The sequence below is a fragment of the Megalobrama amblycephala genome, linkage group LG12, assembly GCF_018812025.1.
Source record: "Megalobrama amblycephala isolate DHTTF-2021 linkage group LG12, ASM1881202v1, whole genome shotgun sequence".
NCBI classification, from domain to species: domain Eukaryota; kingdom Metazoa; phylum Chordata; class Actinopteri; order Cypriniformes; family Xenocyprididae; genus Megalobrama; species Megalobrama amblycephala.
Window position 1 is genome coordinate 34,823,137 of NC_063055.1, and position 21,705 is coordinate 34,844,841.

Genomic DNA, 21,705 nt, shown 5'->3' on the forward strand with positions numbered 1-21,705 from the left:
TTGAAAATCTTTCAATTTAGTTATCATTTATTGGTTATCATTAGTTACTTTTTATTATTTTTTTTCTCGATACTTTTATTTATTTTCTAACATGTTATAACAAACATCTTTATTTATTACATATTTTACAGCGCTGAACTACATGTCCCAGAATGCAAATCAAAGTGTGATGTCATTCACTGGCGTCCGCTGCGGCAGCGCTGAATATTTGCAACAGCACAGAAATACTGACAATCTAAAGGTATTGTATTTATTTACAATTTGAAGGTCTTTTTATTAATGAATATGTACTTCAAATGTTGTAAAGTATATATTTAGCAGTAAAGATATATGTTAGGGGTTAGACAGGTTAGCAATTACCGCTAATGTCATTGGCTATTTGTTCATGTGTAGTTTGACATATCGATGCTGGTTCTGTATTTGTATAATTTCATCAAATTAAACGTGTAATTAATATCCTATTATATCCATTAAAACACACTCACCTGAATTCAAAGAGGATTCGTCGTCGACCAGTAACAACAAATGGAGGTTGCAGTCAGTGACCATCAGTCATATTGTGCAAGACTTCTTTTGCACAAGTGTGCTAATTAGTACAGTTAACCAACCCTGTGTGTTTGAATTGGTCTGTCATGCCTGATTTGTACTTAAAAACTAGTGAACTGCCTGCTGAGACAGCATTATGTGGTACATATATTGCCCCAAAATGTGCCTAGGTTGGTAACTCACTCATCTATTGTGCTGAAGCCCAGTTATTTAAAAACACTTAATTTTAATCATGCAAACTGTTGAAGTGGCCCTTGTGCTCAGTCTGAAGTCTATCTTGATATTGTTAAATTGTTTACTCAATCATGTGTATTATTAATTTAGTATTCTGTCTTTCCCTGATCTCTTTGTTTATTTTATATTCCCTAATTTGTCATATTAATATGTGCTTGTACGTGATGTTCCTGGCATCTCTTAATAAAGATTGCTCTAATCTAATGCATGTATATTTTTGTGTTCGTAGTTGTCTCCATGGTGATGAAGTCATCAGTAGAGGAGGAGGAGGGAGGTTGGGGTCTTGGGATCCCAGAGAAGATGAGAAACAATGCCAACTGGGTGGACGTCACCCAAGAGTTCAAAGGAGCCTGTAAAGGTGTGTGTCTATAGCCGCGTACAATCCTGGGCAAAACAAATGGGCCAAGCTAAAAATGGCAAAATAATTATTATTTAGTGGGCTTTTTAATGGTCTAAACCATTTTAATCACAAATCACTAATCAGGAAATTAGCAAGAATTGCACAATAGCAGGGAATAGCCCTCTACAACTCGCAGACTTGCAACTTGCAAGTTGTTCCACTCATGTTAATGGCTTTAAACAGTTCATGATTAGTTGAACAATGTCTCCCAGTTCGTTTGAGTTCAATGTGAGACCAAATATTCACTATAGGTTTCAAATCTGGACTCTGACAGGCCATGAGCCTGATTTACTTGTTCTCATGCCACTTCTTGGTTGTCTTTCTGTGCAATTTGGGCTGAAGCATTGTCTTGTTTAAAGTGGAGCTATAATGCCCCTTTTCACAAGATGTAATATAAGTCTCTGGTGTCCCCAGAATGTGTCTGTGAAGTTTCAGCTCAAAATCCCCCACAGATCATTTATTATAGCTTGTCAAATTTGCCCTAATTTGGGTGGGAGCAAAAACATGCTGTTTTTGTGTGTGTTCCTTTAAATGCAAATGAGCTGCTGCTCCCGCCCCCTTTCCAGAAGAGGGCGGAGCTTTAACAGCTCAACAACAACAAAGCTGGAGAATCTCACGCAGCCAAAATGAGGATTGTCAGTAACGGTGTTCAGCCTTACATTGTTCAAACCGGAGTCGACACTGATGGAGAGACTCAGGAAGAAGTTACAACTTTTAGAATGAAACTGGACGTTTCTGAATGGTTAGTGGATAAATTTATGTAGTTGCTGTGGAGTTGATTCAACTCATCCACTAGCATGTGCCGTCATGTTCATCTTTTGTGCAAATCCAGCGTTGAATTGACCCTCGTTTGTGAAGCAGTTCAGTGTAAAATGACAGCATGAAAACAACACTCTACTACAACAACTCTTCCTCTTCTCTAAAGCAGCCCAACATGGCCTCACCCCCTTTGTTGCATGTTCTCGGGGGCGGGGTTTATGTAAATTTTAGGGCTAGTGATGTCACTACCCCAGGAAGAAGCTCATTGTTGTCCTTAAACAGAGAATTATTTAGAAGAAAATATATCCGTTTGCATTGAACTTTGAGCGTCGTAACTTTGCAGATGTTGTTTATGCTTAAACAGCAACATTACACACTAACTAAAGTTAAAAAAGTGAAATCATAATAAATCAAGGACCCCTTTAAAAATTACCATCTTTAGATAACAACTTTTCAATTGTGGGAAGCAAACCATTCTGAATGTCGTTTCGCAGTGAAGCAGCTCACCAATACCAGCAGCTGAAAAGGCTCTCAACACTCTTCCTTCATGCTTCACTGTGGTAGAGATGCATTTATAACTATATTTCTCAGCAGATTTTCAAAGACGCCGCACTGGAGCCTCACCATGCAACTCATTGTGATTCACCACTCCACACACATCTTCCCATATTCTGCCAAAAACTTCATTCTGCTTTGATGTTTTTCTGAGACAGCAATTGCTTTTCATATTAATGGCTTATTATAAGAGAATCATGGGCATGACATAGCTGTGAGTTTTTATTGGCTGAACTCTACAGTCAATGTCACTGGCAATGATCAAAACGGTCCTTTCTCAGAATAGCCATTTTCCACAAAGCCCTGAGAAAGACATGCATTATGTAACATACATTACTATTCAAACCAGATATTTTTTTAAAACAAGCCAAAAAAGTCCATGTATCCTGACAATGGCAGTTATTTTTATAGTGATTTTATCACTATAAACTTTATATCCCATGACAGCCAATGCTTTTGATCAGTGATTTGTGATTCACAAGGATATTGCGTCTTGCATTAACATCCCCCCCCCCACCCCCCAAAATGCTCTGGTGAAATGTTGATTGCATGTAGGATAAGCTCAATGAGGCAATGGCTGCAGAAATATATTTTCCTGATGTTGTCAGTTTTGCCGTTTATGGTCACTAAGAGTTCTAAAATTAGCTTCCTTTTCCATGTGAGCTCGACCACATCATGAATCAGCTCCAGCACTGCGCCACCTGAATACATTTGTGTTATTGCGAAAGGGATTTTCGGGAAGTTCTGGTGCCGTCAGCCATGTTTTATTGGGGTCACGTGTAGATAAATATTGTACTGAAATGCTGTACAAAAACTGAATTTGCTGATTAAATGTATTTCTGTTTGCAGAACTCAAACTTGGCGAGTTGCTCCATGACAAACTGTAAGAATATTTATTTAAGTTTTTTACATGTAATTCAACATTTATCTCATTCATTCAGTATACATAATGCTCATGTTCCTGTAGGTTTGGTCTGTTTGAAGCGATGTCAGCCATCGAGATGATGGATCCAAAGATGGATGCTGGGATGATCGGAAACCAAGTCAACCGTAAAATCCTCAACTTCGAACAGGCTGTTAAGGTAGCACCCGAAAGAGCTGGTTTCACATTATCCTCGCTCCTGATATTTTATTTCATCTCATGAAGTGATGTATTGGTAATAATGAACCTGAATATAGTGAGTTTAAGTATAAATACATACACTGATGAGCCAAAACATTATGACCAGTCACAGGTGAAGTGATAATCGTTGATCATCTCCTAACAAGGGTAGATTAGATACTAAGCCAACAATCAGTTCTTGTAATCAATGTGTTGGATGCAGGAGAAATTGGAAGAAATAAAGATCTGAGCATCTTTGACAAGAGCCAAATTGTTATGGCAAGGCGACTGGGTCAGAGTATCTCTGAAACAGCAAAGCTGTGTGTTGCTCCTGTTCAGCAGTGGTGAGAATTTACCAACAGTGTGTCTGAGGAGGGATAAACCACAAACCGCCGACAGGGTGTTTGGTCATCGATGCGTGAGGGCAACGAAGACTATCCGGTCTGGTCTGATTCAACAGAAGGTCTACTGTGGCACAAGTCATACAAAATTGTAATGATGGTTATGGGAGAAACATGTCACAACAGCACAGTGCATCACACTCTGCTGCGTATGGGGCTTCATAGCAGACCAATCAGAGCATAATGGAAGAAGGTTGTCTACTCCGATGAGTCCCGTTTACTTTCACTTGACGTGGATGGCTGTGCACTGTTAACTTGGAGAAGTGATGGCACCAGGATCACTGTGAGACGATGACAAGCCAGCTTAAGACTCCGGTATACTTCAAACAAACTTCTTTTTCGTTCTTCGTTTAGATGTAAAACAAAGTTCGAAATGTGTGACCAGCGATATACTGTAAACGAACATCTGACGCCGCCCACACTGCTGAGACTGATGGTTAGATGAATATGTAAACATGTGCCGTGCATTTTCTTCTCAGTAACAAAATAAACACAACAAAAATGAGAAAACAGTAAGCATTTATTATAGAAGGCATAAGAAAAGCGTCTGATCATAACAACATGGGAATGTTAGCACGACCTCTGCAAAGTAGCACTCCAGTCACGTCACGTCTTCATATAGCACTTTATTCAATGGATTGCTTAAAATCAAGCAGCTTTACAGTATCAAACATGAAAAACAGTGTTAGTGCCTCATTTTTTTACAAGCACAACTTCATTTTGTACTATAAAGCGGCTATCCAGTGTGTTCATGTTTTCACCCGCAGAGCTCTTACCTCAACAAACTCTACAGATCAAATGAGTCAAAGACGCGCTCCACGCGAGTGAAGGCAGAGCCTCAGCGCACACCTCCTGTTACGTTATCGTCACTGACCAATGGTAGTACGAAGGTGTTTTGGTGCTGGAACAAACCTTTCCTGAAAGTTCGATGTGGCAAGCCGTTTCGAACTTCCAAAAAGAACACAAAACGAACTTCGTTTTGGCCCGATTTAGTTCGAATTGACGTCACATCAGTTCTTTCTTCGATTTCGTTTGAAGCATACCAGGGCCTTTAGGGAGTGTGATGACCTGGGCAGTGGTCTGCTGCCAAACCCTGGATCCAGCCATTCATGTGGACGTAAATTTGACATGTGTCACCGACCTAAACATTGTTGCAGACCAGGTAAAACCCTTTATCATGACAGTGGTGTTGATTGGTGGAAGTGGCCTCTTTCCACAGGAAAAAGCACCGTGCCACACTGCACACATTGTTCAGGAATGGTTTGAGGAACATGATGAAGAGTTCAAGGTGTTGCCCTGGCCTCCAAATTTCTCAGATCTCAATCTGATTGAGCGCCTGTAGGATGTGCGGGACCAACAAGTTTGGTCCACGACGGCTCCAACTCACAACCTACAAGAATTGAAGATCTGCTGTTAACGTATTGGTGCCAAATACCACAGGACACCTTCAGGGCTGTTGTAGAGTCCATGCCTCGGTGGGTCGACAGCATACTAGTCAGGTCATAATGTTTTGGCTCATCTGTGTGTAATTAACTGCACGGTACGGAAAGTGTACTCTCTCTTTTTCTGTATCTATGTAATTTTTTCCCCTATTTCTTATTCCTTCTGTCTTTCTCTCTTTCTGAAGGATGAAGCAATACGAGTGAAGGATCTGAGTATTCCTGAGCTCATCGGGATCATGGACACATGTTTCTGCTGTCTGGTCAGTATGATGTCACCAAAGAAATTGCGTTTCATGAAGCTGTGTATCAATTGCAAAGTTAAAAAGCAACTGATTTAAAAAACATAATAATAATAATAAAGTGTCTGTAATGATAATAATTATAATAAACAGTAGAGTAAAATAAGCATTCAACAAGACAGTAGTTCAATTTCTTTCTTTTTTTGGAAAGAATTTAATACTTTTATTCAGTAAGGATGCATTAAATTGATCAAAAGTGACAGAAAAGACATTTTTAATGTTACAAAATATTTCTATTTAAATTATAGAATTTTTTTTTTTGGTTAAAATTATCCAAAATCACATAACCACATACATAACCAGCCAGTGTTCATCTCCTTACCTTAGCCTGATTCACAATGGTAATCTTGTAATAATGTTTTATAATTCGGGTGCTACTGGTGGGTTTCCATGGGAAATTCGAGCATGTCGCCGTTCGTCTTAACGAGTCCCAGCTAGGTTATATCATGTGAGGATGCTGCAGGTGACTGATCATTTATAGCCTTTCCTCACAGCAGCTGCAATAATTAAACTTATCATTTTATGGCGGATTGTATGTTATGACAAATTAACGTTAGAGATTAGACTGTACAGAAATTGAAATCTACAGATAACGCTAATACACACTAAATACACGCAACTAGTCACGCAATGCTGATGATGTTAACATTAACAATTTGAGAACAAAGTATAACAATAATAATTTGCACGATTTGACGTGATATGATTTAACGCGATCGTAAGATTTAATCACCATTGGCAGTGTGATTTATGCTTTTTTTTCCATAAGTTGGTCAGAACAAAAGTGGCAGACGTGTTACTTACTTGTTCAGATGATATTTTTCTGGTGAAAATTCTTATTTTGGTCATACTTCCAAGACAACAATCTGTGATTCCGAAGTACAGTATCAACACCGATGTGGTGACTGACAGCAAGCATTAGATTCATCCGTGCCGATGCACAACCCACGTAAAGATAATTCCGCAAACAACTGCAATCGCAGGTTTCAAACAAGAGATGTCGACAAAGAGGCTTTACGGACAAATAGGGCAATTACATGGATCATGTGACACTGAAAACTGGAGTAATGATGATGAAAATTCAGTAGGGGTGTAACGATTTATCGTAGTACGATATTTCGCGATGCAAACATGTTACGATATGCATCGTAGAGTGATGGCGATACTTTTACGATATGACGGCAGTTTAATCTTATTGGTTGAGCTGCCGACGTGACCTACTCTGCAAGGTGGCAGTGAGAGAAGCCGGTTGTCACCGCATATAAATGGTATGTCTCAATCAGCTCTCTAGTTCAGTAAGTGTTTCGGGCACACATTGAATCTTGCAAGCAGGTTTAAACGTTTCTCATGTCAGTCTCTTGCATGGTCGCGTGAGAAAAGTCGTGGCTTTCTTTCACCGCAGTGCATAGCAACAGCTGTGCTCACAGAAAAGCAAAAGACGCTTGCGATGCTTTGCTTTAAGTTAGGGGCCGTTCACATATTGCGTCTTTTCCGCGTGCAAGTCAGTTATTATTTTCAAATGTATCCGGGCGGCAGGCGCGCTCATAATGGGATCAACGCGGTCGCGACGCGCATGCGCACCGCAGGTCGTGTGACAAGAATCAACCAATCAGCTATGGCCTTTCCGTAACAAAACATCAAAAGCTCAGCCGAACAGCTGATCATAGCTGTACATGGTGGTTTTTATATCTTATCTCCATCAATATATCTCGTAGTAAAACTAATGCAAGGGCTAGAAATCATTTATCCTTTGCAGAAACATCCTGATCCTCTTGGAGAGCTCAGTTCATGGTTGCATAGCAACGACCGACGCCACGGGAGCGCAAGCGCTTTGGAAAGAAGGAGAAGAGGTGCGGCCGCGCCTTCCACGCGTTTTTAGACGCGATATGTGAACAGCACCTATTCATAATTCTAAGTTCATGTTAAATTTAACATTTTTTTTCAGTGACAGACAGCCCTATTCAACTGTTAATTTGAATACAGAAGGTTTTTATTAAACCTTGAAATGTGATCTTGTATGTACAACAAGGAAAATTATTGAAATTTGTTAATGTTTTTTGAATAAATCTTGTTTGAATTTCAGTTTCATTTTGTTCAAAATATCGTGATACGTATCGTATCGTGAACTCTGTATCGAGATACGTACCGTATCGTGACCTGAGCGTATCGTTACACCCCTAAAATTCAGCTTTGCATCACAGGAATAAATTATATATAATAATAAACAAATACATTTTAATATATTTAAATAGAAAATGATCTTAGACATCAAACATGTTGATGGTAGTGTATACTAAAGAAAGCATTGTCTGGTTGAGTGTTCTTGAATATTGAATATTCGCTCACTGTTGTCTTCATCTGTCTCAGATCACATGGCTGGAGGGGCATTCTCTGGCTCAGACTGTGTTTACGTGTCTATATGTTCATAATCCGGATCTTATTCAAGACCCTGCTCTTAAAGCCTTCGCTCTGGGTATCCTCAAGATCTGCGACATCGCCCGTGAGAAAGTCAACAAAGCCGCTGTGTTTGAGGAGGCAAGACACATTTACATTTTATTTGACTCTTGTCCCAATAGTGTTGTTTTTTTAAAGTGCCCCCATTATGCTATTTTAAAGGTTCCTCATTTTGCTTTGAAGTTCTCCTACAATAGGTTTATATGCACCCAAGATCATAATATACATTGCAGCATCACCTCTTCTGTCACAGTGTCTGAAACAGTTCGATTAAGGATCCAGTCTCTCTAAACCCCTCCTTTCTGAGAGCCTACTCTGCTCTGATTGGTCTACCGCTTACAGCATGTGTCAGAAAAAAATGCCCATTACTAAATACCATACTGAATTTAAGCTCCAGGTCTTCATTAGTGTTTGATTCACAGAACCAAACTCTTCCAGGTCTCAGCTATAACTGTTTGAGGGTGGGTCAAAGTAACGTTCACGTCTTCAAGAAGAACACTGGAATTACTGTTGACTCATTTTAGGTGGTTCTTTCTTTTGGGAGACAATAACTCCATTTGTTGTGCACTTTTACATTTACAAACATCTATATTACACACTAAATGAAAGGTAATATATGAAAAGCATAATGAGGCACTTTAAATTATGACAATGTCTGGTGTGATTACTGACGATATGTAATATATCATTGACCAATTGGAAGACCATTGGAAATATTTAGTTACTGTGTGGCCATTATTTACCATTTGTGTAATGTATTTTCTGCAGTGTTAACTTTTGCTGCTGGTTTATTCAGTGAATATGAATTTTTCTTCTTCTTTTTTTTTTTCAATAACAGGAAGATTTTCAGGCCATGACTTACGGCTTTAAAATGGCAAATAATGTAACAGATCTGAGAGTAACAGGTGAGTGTAAATCTTAAATTTATTATTTACTTTTTGTTTGTTTTATTTATTTTTCATTGTCATGACAATTAAGCATATTTTCTCACCGATTCATATTACTGTAATGCAAAAAAAAAAAATCATTAGCATTAGCAGGAATGCATTAAATTGATCAGAATGATTTCTGATGGCTCATGTGACACTGAAGACTTGAGTAATGGAAATGTAGCTTTAATAAATTACATTTTTAAAGGGGTCATGAACTGCGTTGTTTTATTGTTTTATAATGTTTCCTGGGGTGCACTTATAAAGTTAATATGCTTTTTACATCCAAAATTGTCATAATTTATAAATAAAAGGCATTTTTCCTACCCTGATTTTAGCCCTCTGGTTTGAACGCTCTGTTTTAAGGGGCGTGTCTGCTGTGAGACTTCAGTGTAAACGCCCACTGCTGTGATTGGCTAACATCTTTCCATTTGAAATAGCCAAGTATTACTCTCTCTTTTAGCGTGTTTTTACTATTACAGCTCTCAAGGTTAACTATTATATTTAGATAGTGGCATGAAAGCAGTGATCTCGTCATTGCAACTCAATTTCTGTTCACTAACAAATCTTCACTAACAGTGCAAACGCGATTTAACTAAGAGATTCGTTGAATAAAACGGGAGTTTTGCGCGTCAGTCACTGATAAACTCGCACTGTTTGATTGACAGCTTCAGCGCGCGCTGCTCCAACGATTGCAAAGTGAGCTTTCTTTGATTGCTTTCTTTATATAATTTAATCACAGTTAAATAACAGATTATTTTCATCCTACTAAGAGAAACAACGCAAATTGACGTTTAGTCATGGGTTTGATTCACTGACACACAGACAAAGAACATCTGACACTACATGAATCATTATATATCAGATCAGGCATTAGAATTAACACAGTTACTGACATGTTGTTGCATTACTGTCGAGTCCAGGCACTGCACAATATTTTGTAATCCTCAACGGCATGTTTATTGCTTGGGAGCTCGATCTGGTTTAGCACCTCGTAGGCCTATGTTACTTAGGCTATACCTATTCTATTGCATGTCATGCATGAATTGGTGGGCGGGGCTAAACAGGCAGTGATGAAGTAGGCGTTGATCTTCTTTTGCAGAGGCGGTGCTTGCTGCCCTTTGACGTCATAGATCCCCACTTTGTAAATCCTGTCGTTTTCTGGATCTGGGGTCAATTAAAGCTTTTATTGGACTAATAAGGAAGTTTTCAGCTCTAAAACTTACAGAATACTCTTAAAGTATGATGACCTCTTATATGTCAAAAGCTCAAGGAAAATTTGATTTCTCAGTTCATCACCCCTTTAAATATTTCAAAATAGAAAAGAGTTTTATATATATATATATATATATATATATATATATATATATATATATATATAATTAAATTGTAGTAATATTTCACAGTATTACTGTTTTTACTGTATTTTTGATCAAATAAATGCAGCCTTGGTGAGCAAAAGAGACTTTAAAAAAAAACTTTAAAAAAACTTTTGAAAGATAGTATACAACAAACAAAACGTAAAACATCTAGATGAACTACAGTAAAAAGAATTTGAGGGTAAATGTTCTTAATTATCATTAAAATAATGCAGCGGTGCAATATATTTACATTTTAATTTCTTCATTTAAAATTTCTGTAGGAATGCTTAAAGATGTTGAGGATGAACTTCAGAGGAAAGTGAAGGTATGGTGACTCCATCTCAAAACTTGGCATGATTCTTCTCCAATTATCTTTTTTTACCCGACTTGTTAAATATGTGTTTCTTCCTTTTCTTTTCTTTCCTTTCCTTTTTTTTTTTTTTTTGTACAGAGTACACGCAGTCGACAGGGTGAACAACGAGATCCTGAAGTGGAACTGGATGTAAGACTGATATATAATCATTTCTCTGAATAGAAGACTTCAGATAAAGAGATGTGTGAATGGTTTGGATGAAATTGTGGTGTGTTATCAGCCAGACAATAGCACTGTACAGAAATTCTGAGGATCTTGATTATCATCCTTCTCTTTTGCCTTCAGCATCAGCAATGCTTGGCTCTGTTCAGTCGTGTTAAATTCACTCGCCTGCTGCTTAGCGCGCTCATCTCCTTCACTAAAAAAGAGGTATGACACTATTAAATTTACTCAAGCATAGTGCTTCACAATAAGATTCATCAGTTCATTATCTGATCTTTGATTTGATTTGACATTTAAGACGAGTGCTGTCAGCGAAGCACAGAAGCTGATGACTCAGGCTGCTGACTTACTGCCCGCGATACACTCCACCATACAGTATGGAATACAGTCACAGAATGACACAACCAAAGGAGGTAACAGTCTATATGTGAAAAATGTAATGCTTATTTATTTAATTCAATTTTTATTTGTCAGAGCAATAGCCTTGTGGACATTTGTAAATCCACAAATGTACACACCATGCTTTTTCCAGATCACCCAATCATGATGGGTTTCGAGCCCCTGGTTAACCAGCGCTTGCTCCCGCCCACTTTCCCACGCTACGCCAAGATCATTAAGAGAGAAGAGATGGTCAACTACTTCAGCAAACTCATTGAGCGCATTAAAAATGTCTGTGAGGTCATCAACATAACCAACCTGCACAGCATCTTGGTAAATAACTCTCAGTATCAACAGATGCTTTCTATGGTAGTATCAGAGAGAAATGTAACTAATCCTGCTGAGTGTGTTTGGGGTTTCAGGATTTCTTCTGTGAATTCAGTGAGCAGTCTCCATGTGTGCTGTCTAGATCTCTGCTGCAGGTAAGACCAACTTCATCTGACATTATAAATCTCTTCTCTGGTTCTCTTTACAGATCTTTACATATGAAGCTTGTGCTTTACTCGTAGATCTGGAATATATAGAAAATGGACAAACTCAAAATCATGCCTTCAAGCATTTGTATCTGTAAAAAATGACTATAAAGATTATAAATATCTTAGTTAAAGTAGAACTTTTACAGCTTTTGCTGGAAAGGAGGTTCTCAACATGGATATTTCAGAGTGTCATATTCCACCCTCTGGACTTGGGTCATCAAACATACCAGAACTATCGGTGCCAGTTGGTACTAAAAATAAAAAGTTGACAGTACCATCATTTCTGCAGTACCGGTAGTACAGAGTACCGGGCATATTCTGTACCTGCTAATATACGCTCCTTTCAAAAACTATTGTTCGTATTTGTTTGAGAGTTTTCTGAATAAAAGGTTTCTGTTTACAGCGTGTTATTACAAGCATTGAGCATTGTAGCCAATCACAATCATATCTGTTGAGCGCATGAACGCAGTGGCCAATCAGAGGTTCTAATCAGTATGTCAGAATACGCTTAACTTGACTGATGTTTTTGTTTTGTTCAACATGAGTATAATGCTTGTGAATCCTTTCATTATAACCAACAATGAGTAAACTCGATGTCAATAAGAGATTCATTGTATGATTAATTTTTTATTATAACGGGAGTTTTGGCGAGAGTGCAGAATTCAGTGAGCTTTCGCTTTTCAGACTGACAGCCTTAGTGATTATAAAGAGAGGATTCTCTCTTGTTTTCTGTTTATTACCCATTCACAATCTGAATACAAGTTTAGTTTTTCATGCTGCTAAGCACACTGCAAAGTTTCTAGATAGACAACCATATTTCATTGTGCAATTGAATGATTGACAGTGATAACCAATGGATGAGACAAAAGTACTTAATTCAACAGATTTTGCTCTGGTAACAAAATTGGTACAGAGAACCGCAATTGGAACCGTGACAACCTTTCTCTGATCTTAGACCTGTAATAAACTCAAATATTAAACAAGTGGCAGGTGGAATGGGATGAATGCCATGGAAATAAGTTATATTAAATTAATCCTAGTAGTTTTTTTTTAGGAATTTCTAGATATGATCAAGTTGTTTTTGCTAGTTGCAGTTTAGATCATTCAAGATTCACACATGGTTATTTATTGAAAGGTGTAGAACTGGGTTGTCCCGCCCTCGTGTCAGGAAAACATGTCAAGAGAAGAGATGTAAGAGCTGCAAGAGGGGAAGTTATTTTGATTAAAGATTATGAGAGCGCATTAATTATTAAAAAATAATGATGTGCACGGATACATAATTTATAAAAGAAAACACTGCTGCCTTTCATGAAAAACAAGAACTGTCCATTTTGATTTCATGGTGACTTTAAATGTCTTTATATAACCATTTTTTAATTGTATAACTTCTCTTTTTTTCTCAACATGAAGATAGCCTTGCTGCTGCCATGACTTTAAAAATAAAAAAATAAACTTCTCTGGTCAAGAAATTTATTAAATGCTTAAAGGATTAGTCCACTTTTAAATAAACTTTTGCTGATAATTTACTCACCACCATGTCATCCAAGATGTGCATGTCTTTCTTTCTTCAGTCGAAAAGAAGTTAAAGTTTTTGATGAAAACATTCCAGGATTTTTCTCCTTATAGTGGACTTCAATGGGCACCAAACAGTTGAAGGTCAAAATTAGTTTCACTGCAGCTTTAAACTGTTCTACACGATCCCAGACGAAAAATAAGGGTCTTATCTAGAGAAACAATCACTAATTTTCTAAAAAAAAAAAATAAAATTTTATACATTTTAACCAGAAATGCTTATCTTGAACTAGCTCTCTTCTTCTTCTTCTTCTCTATTTGAATCCCAGCAGTGTAGACACTGCTAAGTGTATTACTGCCCTCCACAGGGCAAGGTTTGAACTAATTTTTATATTCAATATGCTAGTTCAATAGTATATAACAATTAGTTCAAACTTTGACCTGTGGAGGGCAGTAATACACTTAGCAGTGTCTACACTGCCAGAATTCAAATAGAGAAGAAGAAGAGAGCTAGTTCAAGATGAGCATTTCTGGTTAAAATGTATAACATTTTTTATTTTTTTTAGAAAATGAGTGATTGTTTCTCTAGATAAGACCCTTATTTCTCATCTGGGATCGTGTAGAACAGTTTGAAGCTGCAGTGAAACTAATTTTGACCTTCAACTGTTTGGTGCCCATTGAAGTCTACTATATGGAGAAAAATCCTGGAATGTTTTCATCAAAAACCTTAATTTCTTTTCGATTGAAGAAAGAAAGACATGCACATCTTGGATGACATGGGGGTGAGTAAATTATCAGGAAAAGTTTATTTAAAAGTGGACTAATCCTTTAATTATCAACGAATAACACATTCACATAACTATATCATTGTTACACATAGCAACAGAATGATATGATGGTTGGTCTTGGCATGTAGATAATCTGAACACTCACCTGACTGCTGTCTCTCTGTCTGTCTGTCTTTGTGATGCAGACCACATTTCTGATTGACAATAAGAAGGTGTTTGGGACTCATCTGATGCAGGATATGATTAAAGATGCATTGCGCTATTTTGTCAGCCCACCTGTCCTCTCTCCAAAGTGAGTGATTTTTTCTTTACACTATATTATTTACACTTTAATTCATTTGTTGCTTATAAATTTCACATCTCTTTAAAGGGCTCATTAAGTTGCTGTATTTGTTTTTTTTAATTTATAATGTTTCCTGAGGTGCATTTATAATGTTGGAAAGATTTGTCATAATTTAGAAATAAAAGACCATTTTCAGTTATACAGTGTTAAGTATACATTTAAGTACTGCGTATATTAATTACATGTACTTACTAAGGTTAGGATTGGGATGTGGTTTAGAATTAGTTGCATGTAATAATGCATAATTTATAGTTATTACTATAGTAACTACATGTAACGTGTAAGAAGGACACTGTAAAATAAAGTTTTACCTCATTTTCCACCATGATTTTAGCCCTCTGATTTAAACACTTCTTTTAATGTGTTCTTTAAGAATTCAATGTAAATGTTCACTGCTATGATTGGGTAACATTTTTGCATATGAAATAAGTATTTTACGTTGAACTCTTTTGAAAAAAAAAAAATGACTACGTTTTTTGGATGACGACATATTCCCACACTGTTTTAACGCTCCTTTATTTTTTCACAGATGCAGTTTGAACAATAACCACCAGGCTAAAGATTACATCGACTCGTTTGTCACACACTGCACACGGGTTTGTGATTTATTTTGTTTGATATGTTATTGTAACTAGTGAAATTGTGTTTTTGATTAGATATGATGAAATAACAGTGTTATTTTGTGTCACAGCCATTCTGTAGCCTTATCCAGATTCACGGACACAACAGAGCACGTCAGCGGGACAAACTGGGTCACATTCTGGAGGAGTTTGCCACCCTTCAGGATGAGGTGTGTAGATGTTTTTAGTTTGGTTAAAGTCAACGTGAATTAAAAATTGACTGTTAAAGGGTTAGTTCACCCAAAAATGAAAATTATGTCATTAATGACTCACCCTCATGTCGTTCCAAACCCGTAAGACCTCCGTTCATCTTCAGAACACAGTTTAAGATATTTTAGATTTAGTCCGAGAGCTTTCTGTCCCTCCATTGAAAATGTATGTACGGTGCACTGTCCATGTCCAGAAAGGTAATAAAAACATCATCAAAGTAGTCCATGTGACATCAGTGGGTTAATTAGAAGTTTTTGAAGCATCGAAAATACATTTTGGTCCAAAAATAACAAAAACTACGACTTTATTCAGCATTGTCTTCTCTTCCGGGTCTGTTGTCAATCCGCATTCAATCCTTGTTCCGAAGATGAACGAAGGTCTTACGGGTTTGGAACGACATGAGGGTGAGTCATTAATGACATCATTTTCATTTTTGGGTGAACTAACCCTTTAATACTTTCTTAAAAAGTGTCTCTGGTCTTATTCCTCACGATTCATAACTTGTTATTACAAAGAACTTAAAGGGTTTGATGAATTTGATTAATTGATTTTGTTCCTCTTTTGTAAGCATCGGCTAAATGCATAAATGTAAGGGTTAGTTCACTCAAAAGTGTTCACTATGTCATTCCAAACCCATCTTCAAAACACCAATGAACGTATTTTAAATCATTTTTGTCCATCCAGCGAAAGTCCACTCAACCAACATTTTCATGGTTGCCATCATGTCAGTTGTACATCATCATTGAGTGTATTTGTTGTTTTTTAGGCTGAGAAGGTGGACGCTGCTCTTCACGGTCTTCTGATGAAGCTGGAGCCTCAAAGGCAGCATTTAGCCTGTCTGGGCACCTGGATCCTCTATCACAACCTGCGCATCATGATCCAGTACCTGCTCAGCGGCTTTGAGCTGGAGCTCTACAGCATGCATGAGTATTATTACATCTACTGGTACGACAGCTAAACCAACATGCTTTTAATGCTGTAGACCGATCAGAATGCACAGGCATTGAATGAATTTTTTTCTTCTGCTGAACACAAAAAGAGATATTTTGAAGAATATGGGTAACCAAACAGTTGATGGGCCCCATTGACTTCCCTTTTGAGGGACAGTAGCAAAACAGCCTGTTCAATTCTGAGAGTCAGATAAAGGTTAAAAAGAAATGATATATCTTTCTCTCCATGTATGTTCAGGTATCTGTCGGAGTTCCTGTATGCGTGGCTCATGTCCACGTTGAGTCGAGCGGACAGCTCTCAGATGGCTGAGGAGAGAATCCTGGAGGAGCAGCTGAAAGTACGAAGCAGCAAGAAGAGCAAGAAGAAGAAGAAAGGTTCTCCCTGGCCGACGTTTATTTAACAATTACAGTTGCTATGTTGGATTGCGATGTTTGAGTCTGACTCACTCATTGTGTTTCCGTTGTCTCCTCAGCTCGTCCTCTGAGTAAAGAGATCACCATGAGCCAAGCTTACCAGAACATGTGCGCTGGCATGTACAAGGTAATGTCTCCTGATACACATACTAGAATACACAAAGCTGTCAACATTGCATTTGCAACTTTTGTAGTGTAACATATTTCAGAGTGAGAGAAAATATTCAGATGGAAATAAACAGGAATATATCATGATCATCAGGATTTGATTGGTGGGTCAGAGACAAATAAGAGTGCATGAAGGAGGAAAAATCTAGTTTAAAGGCCCGCTGAAGTGTCTTGGAACGCACAGCATTTTTCAATGTGTTGATGTGATTTCAACTGAAACAGGAAGACAGGGCAATATATCGAACAGCCCCACCCCCTTTTTTTCAAATAGCCAATAGCGTTTCATTTATATCACAGCTCAACATCTGTTTCCTTTTAATATCTAACAGTTTCTCCTCCTAATCTCCTCTATATCACTTTAAAATACAGCATTCTGTGCAGAATTTAAATGGGTCCGATACCTGATCTGACTCACGGATATGATCCGCTCTGTGCTCCCGTGTCTCTAGACTGAAGCAGACAGCTTGCGCTGCATCGGTTCACGTTATACTAAGGAAAGCATGTCTGAATTGCTCCCTATTCTCTATATAGTGCACTGTGTGCCGTTCACCATGTAGAAACTAGTAAATGTGTGAACAAGAGACCGATTTCAGCCACAGCTCCAGTGTCTGTTGATAGTGTAGGAGGGGGCGGGACTTCATATTCTAGAGAGCATTTGATTGGACAGAAGATTTGATGAGAAGCTGAAGTGTGATGTGATGTCATGAAAATCCATGATCCATTTTAGAGAAAGTGAGAGACTAAGTTTTGAATGCTTATATCTCTTAAATGTGAATTTTGTCATTGTTTTGGAACACACCATTCATAACCTTAAGACTAACAAATTCATACTAAAAGCTAAAAAAACTTAAAGGAACACTCCACTTTTTTTGAAAATAGGCTCATTTTCCAACTCCCCTAGAGTTAAACAGTTGAGTTTTACCGTTTTTGAATCCATTCAGCCGATCTCTGGGTCTGGCGGTACCACTTTTAGCATAGCTTAGCATAGTTCATTGAATCTGATGAGACCAATAGCAATGATATTATGCAGCGTCTCTCACAAATGTCTTCATGGTTGCAAGGCACGCTCCCCGTGCAAGCAGGGGGTCACAGGCGCTGCGTAATATCATTGCGCCTGCTGCACTCATGGTACGGCAGCAGTTCTTTGATTATTACGCCGGAATGAGAGTATAGTTCCTAGCCATATCGGCCTAGAAAATCACAACTTTTCATTTTCCGTCGGTTTTAGTACATGATGTAACTACAGAAGAGTCAAGTTTTAAATAAGAAAAATATTGAAACTCTTTGGTCATTTTTGAGTGAGATGCTAACGGTCTAATCAGATTCAATGAACTATGCTAAGCTATGCTAAAAGTGGTACCGCCAGACCCAGAGATCGGCTGAATGGATTCGAAAACGGTAAAACTCAACTGTTTAACTCTAGGGGTGTTGGAAAATGAGCTTATTTTCAAAAAAAGTGGAGTGTTCCTTTAAGATTTGTTTTCAGGGGGACTTTAAACATACCAAGTTCTTAAAAATGCACTCTTTGTACTCGTGTTAGTTTCATATGTTTCTGAGAAACTTTTATACCATTTTCATGGAACGTTGATGAAAAGATGACTAATTGACTAGAATTTACTTACACACTGAATACATGTGCACATCCTAAATAACAACAAAACGTAAAATATTTACTTCACAGTAATACACTGGAAAATAATGATCAATGATGCAAACATCATTAAATATGAGACAACTTCAACTACACTGCCTGGCCAAAAAAAGTCACCACCTAGATTTAACTAAGTGAATAGGGAAGAGCCTTCAAATGGATAATTACTGCAGTGATTAATATATTTTCAGCTGGCAACAAGTGATTTAACCTTAACTGATGCAGTGCATAGCTTCTCATTTCTTAACCTTGTCGGAAGACATCCTTTGGTTGTGGAAAATATGTTAAACTCGGGTTTATCAACACTATCAATGGCGAAATTAATCTATAGCAGTCAGGTGGTACAAGTCAGAGCTCTATGTGGTTTTAACATTATTAGCGTAACGTAACGCGCTTTCAGACACAAGTCAAATGTCTCTCGTGACGCTTTGCAGTGTTTTGAAGGAGGCGTGACTTTGGAGACGCTCTGAAGGGAGGGTGGGATCTCATGCTTTCAAAGCTAGTTTGATATTGCTAGCCTCTGTGAAATTGCCTGAAATCACAATTTTGACTTTGCATGAATGAATTTTAAAGGATTAGTTCACTTCTGAATGAAAATTTCCTGATCATTTACTCACCCCCATGTCATCCAAGATGTTCATGTCTGTCTTTCTTCAGTTGAAAAGAAATTAAGGTTTTTGAGGAAAACATTCCAGGATTTTTCTCCATATAGTGGACTTCACTGGGGTTCAACGGGTTGAAGGTCAAAATGTCAGTTTCAGTGCTGCTTCAATGGACTCTACACGATCCCAGACGAGGAATAAGGATCTTATCTAGCGAAACGATTGGGCATTTCCTAAAAAAAAATAAAAATTGATATACTTTTTAACCACAAAATGACAGATCATTTTCTAAATAAGATCCTTATTCATCGTCTGGGATCATGTAGAGCTCTTTGAAGTTGCACTGAAACTGTAATTTGGACCTTCAATCCAGTCAAGTCCACTATATGGAGAAAAATCCTGGAATGTTTTCCTCAAAAACCTTAATTTCTTTTCAACTGAAGAAAGACAGACATGAACATCTTGGATGACATGGGGGTGAGTAAATGATCAGGAAATTTTCATTTAGAAGTGAACTAATCTTTTAATGTTTAAATTAAAAACACTCTTCATAGAAGGGGTGGACTCAAGTCATTGTATGTGTGTTCTATTGCATTTTTAATGTATTTTTGAATAAACAAATAGATCGGACAAAAAAAATGCCTTTAACCCTGGTACTGACTCCTCTGTCTTCTTTCTGCAGACCATGATAGCGTTGGATATGGACAGAAAGGTGCGCAAACCTCAGTTTGAGCTGGACAGCGAGCAGGTTCGCTATGAGCATCGATTCGCCCCTTTCAACAGTGTCGTCACACCGCCACCAGTACACTACATCCAGTTTAAGGTAGCACTGCTTTTATTCACTTCAAAATGATGTTTACTGCAACTATCCTGTGCAAAGATTACAGTAAAGTGTGTGTGTGTGTGTGTGTGTGTAAATATAGGAAATGTCAGATTTGAAGAAATACAATCCTCCTCCTCGCTCAGCGGATCTCTATATGGCAGCCAGTAAACATTTCCAGCAGGCCAAACTCATACTTGAAAACGTCACCAGCCCTGATGCAGAGGTACATTTCAAACAGTCTAATCTTATTAACAGAAATATACTCTGTAGGGATTGCTATTTGGTTTTCAATTTTAATATATAAAATGTATTTTTTTTCCTGTGACGCAAATCTGAATTTTCAGCATCATTACTCCAGTCTTCAGTGTCACATGATCCTTCAGAAATCGTTCTAATATGATGATTTGCTGCTCAAGAATCTTATCTTATTATCATCTATATGTCTATATGACTTCAAATTGTGAAGTCATATAGTGCTGCTCACATTGTTAGTTATATATTTTGTATTTTGTGACTGATATGCTGCTTCTTGTTGTAGGTTAACCGCATCCTTAAAGTGGCCAAACCCAATATTGTTGTAATGAAACTGCTGGCTGGAGGACACAAGAAGGAGACCAAGGTACAAAATGTTTATATGAAGATTTTGGGTTCAGTACAACTTAAGTTTTATGGACTGTCTCTGTTACCAGAAACAAAACATTTGAACTTGTACATTTTAACTTTAACTCTCAGTTAAAAAATAATATTGTGTGCTTTAATGCACTTTAAAGAGATATCTATTGAGAGAGAGTCTGCAACAGAATAAATGTTACACTAAACATTAATTTGAACATTATATCCAATATTTCAACTCCTGCCTTGACCATGATCAGAAGTTAATCTGCCTAGAGCCATTAGTTCTCCCAAAAGGTGTTCCTAGCACTGAAATCATTCCCAGTTCCTGGGGTGGGAATGTGCCAAAAGGCGGGTACTTCTGCCATTAGTTAATAGGAACTATGAAAACGTTCCTCCAGTGTGAAAGCCCCTGTTGTCCCAATGCTGAATCAATTATTACAATTGTTTCAGCAGTGGGACAATTATAATTTTACAATTCAATAAAACATTTTTTCACTGAATAATTAGTTTGAGTTTTCAGAACTGTAGATGGTTTGCTTTTTCCGAAAAAGGGATTAAATTTTTTTTTCAGAGTTGCAGATTTCTTATTGGTTGGGTTCAGTTTTGGAATTCCTTCCAAAAAACATTTTGCATATGGAAGAATTAAGAGATTGTGAAATTCATTGCATCCTTGTGTTTCTTCTTTGTAGGCCCTTCCTGAATTTGACTTCTCTGCACACAAATACTTCCCCATAGTCAAGATCATATGAGATCAATCATGTGTCCAGGAGCTCGTTTACACAAACTGTCATCACAGTCACAGAATAAGTGAATATTCATAACTGTAATGGTACAGTTTATACACATGGACTCACAGTGGTTTAGTTTGAACAGTTCACAAACCATGTTTTTTTGTTTGTTTGTTTGTTTGTTTGTTTGATAATATTGTATTAAATTGGAAAAAAAGAAAACCTTTCTGGCATATTTTGTTTTTAGTGGCTTCAGAATTAACCCTCACTTCACTCATCAGGTCCAGGTTTGACAAGGTGCGTACAAAGTGTATTCAGAGTGTTAAATCCTGTCTATATCCTGCTGACAA

The 21,705-nt window shown here is 37.6% G+C and overlaps 2 protein-coding genes across 3 annotated transcripts in view; one reads left to right on the forward strand and one right to left on the reverse strand.

Moving 5' to 3' along the window:
* agtpbp1 (ATP/GTP binding carboxypeptidase 1) overlaps window positions 1–576 on the reverse strand; it is a 52,548-nt gene extending 51,972 nt beyond the window's left edge. Inside the window, exon 1 of one of the 2 annotated variants that reach the window (XM_048210838.1) lies at window positions 486–576. The gene's annotated coding sequence lies outside the window, so the exon portion shown is untranslated. The remainder of the gene's footprint in view (window positions 1–485) is intronic. The other variant, XM_048210841.1, reaches the window with a different exon arrangement.
* On the forward strand, window positions 132–21,577 carry naa35 (N-alpha-acetyltransferase 35, NatC auxiliary subunit). Its single transcript, XM_048210845.1, has 23 exons — window positions 132–241; window positions 1,010–1,138; window positions 3,344–3,377; window positions 3,462–3,576; window positions 5,625–5,699; window positions 8,106–8,273; window positions 9,031–9,097; window positions 10,764–10,807; window positions 10,934–10,984; window positions 11,141–11,224; window positions 11,316–11,430; window positions 11,550–11,728; window positions 11,818–11,877; window positions 14,417–14,523; window positions 15,104–15,170; window positions 15,266–15,364; window positions 16,171–16,349; window positions 16,593–16,729; window positions 16,828–16,895; window positions 19,872–20,012; window positions 20,113–20,235; window positions 20,551–20,631; window positions 21,317–21,577. Exons 2-23 carry the CDS (start codon window positions 1,018–1,020, stop codon window positions 21,374–21,376), a joined length of 2,175 nt encoding a protein of 724 aa, XP_048066802.1. The 5' UTR covers window positions 132–241; window positions 1,010–1,017; the 3' UTR covers window positions 21,377–21,577.
* The last annotated feature ends 128 nt before the right edge of the window (window positions 21,578–21,705 follow it).

What these genes read in the sequence shown, in the direction of transcription:
- naa35 (XM_048210845.1), top strand. Translation starts at nt 1,018, where the DNA reads ATGGTGATGAAGTCATCAGTAGAGGAGGAGGAGGGAGGTTGGGGTCTT. An exon ending in AAGCCGCTGTGTTTGAGGAG is followed by an intron (nt 8,274 to 9,030) that starts GCAAGACACATT and finishes TTTCAATAACAG; the next exon opens with GAAGATTTTCAGGCCATGAC. An exon ending in CCACCTGTCCTCTCTCCAAA is followed by an intron (nt 14,524 to 15,103) that starts GTGAGTGATTTT and finishes ATTTTTTCACAG; the next exon opens with ATGCAGTTTGAACAATAACC.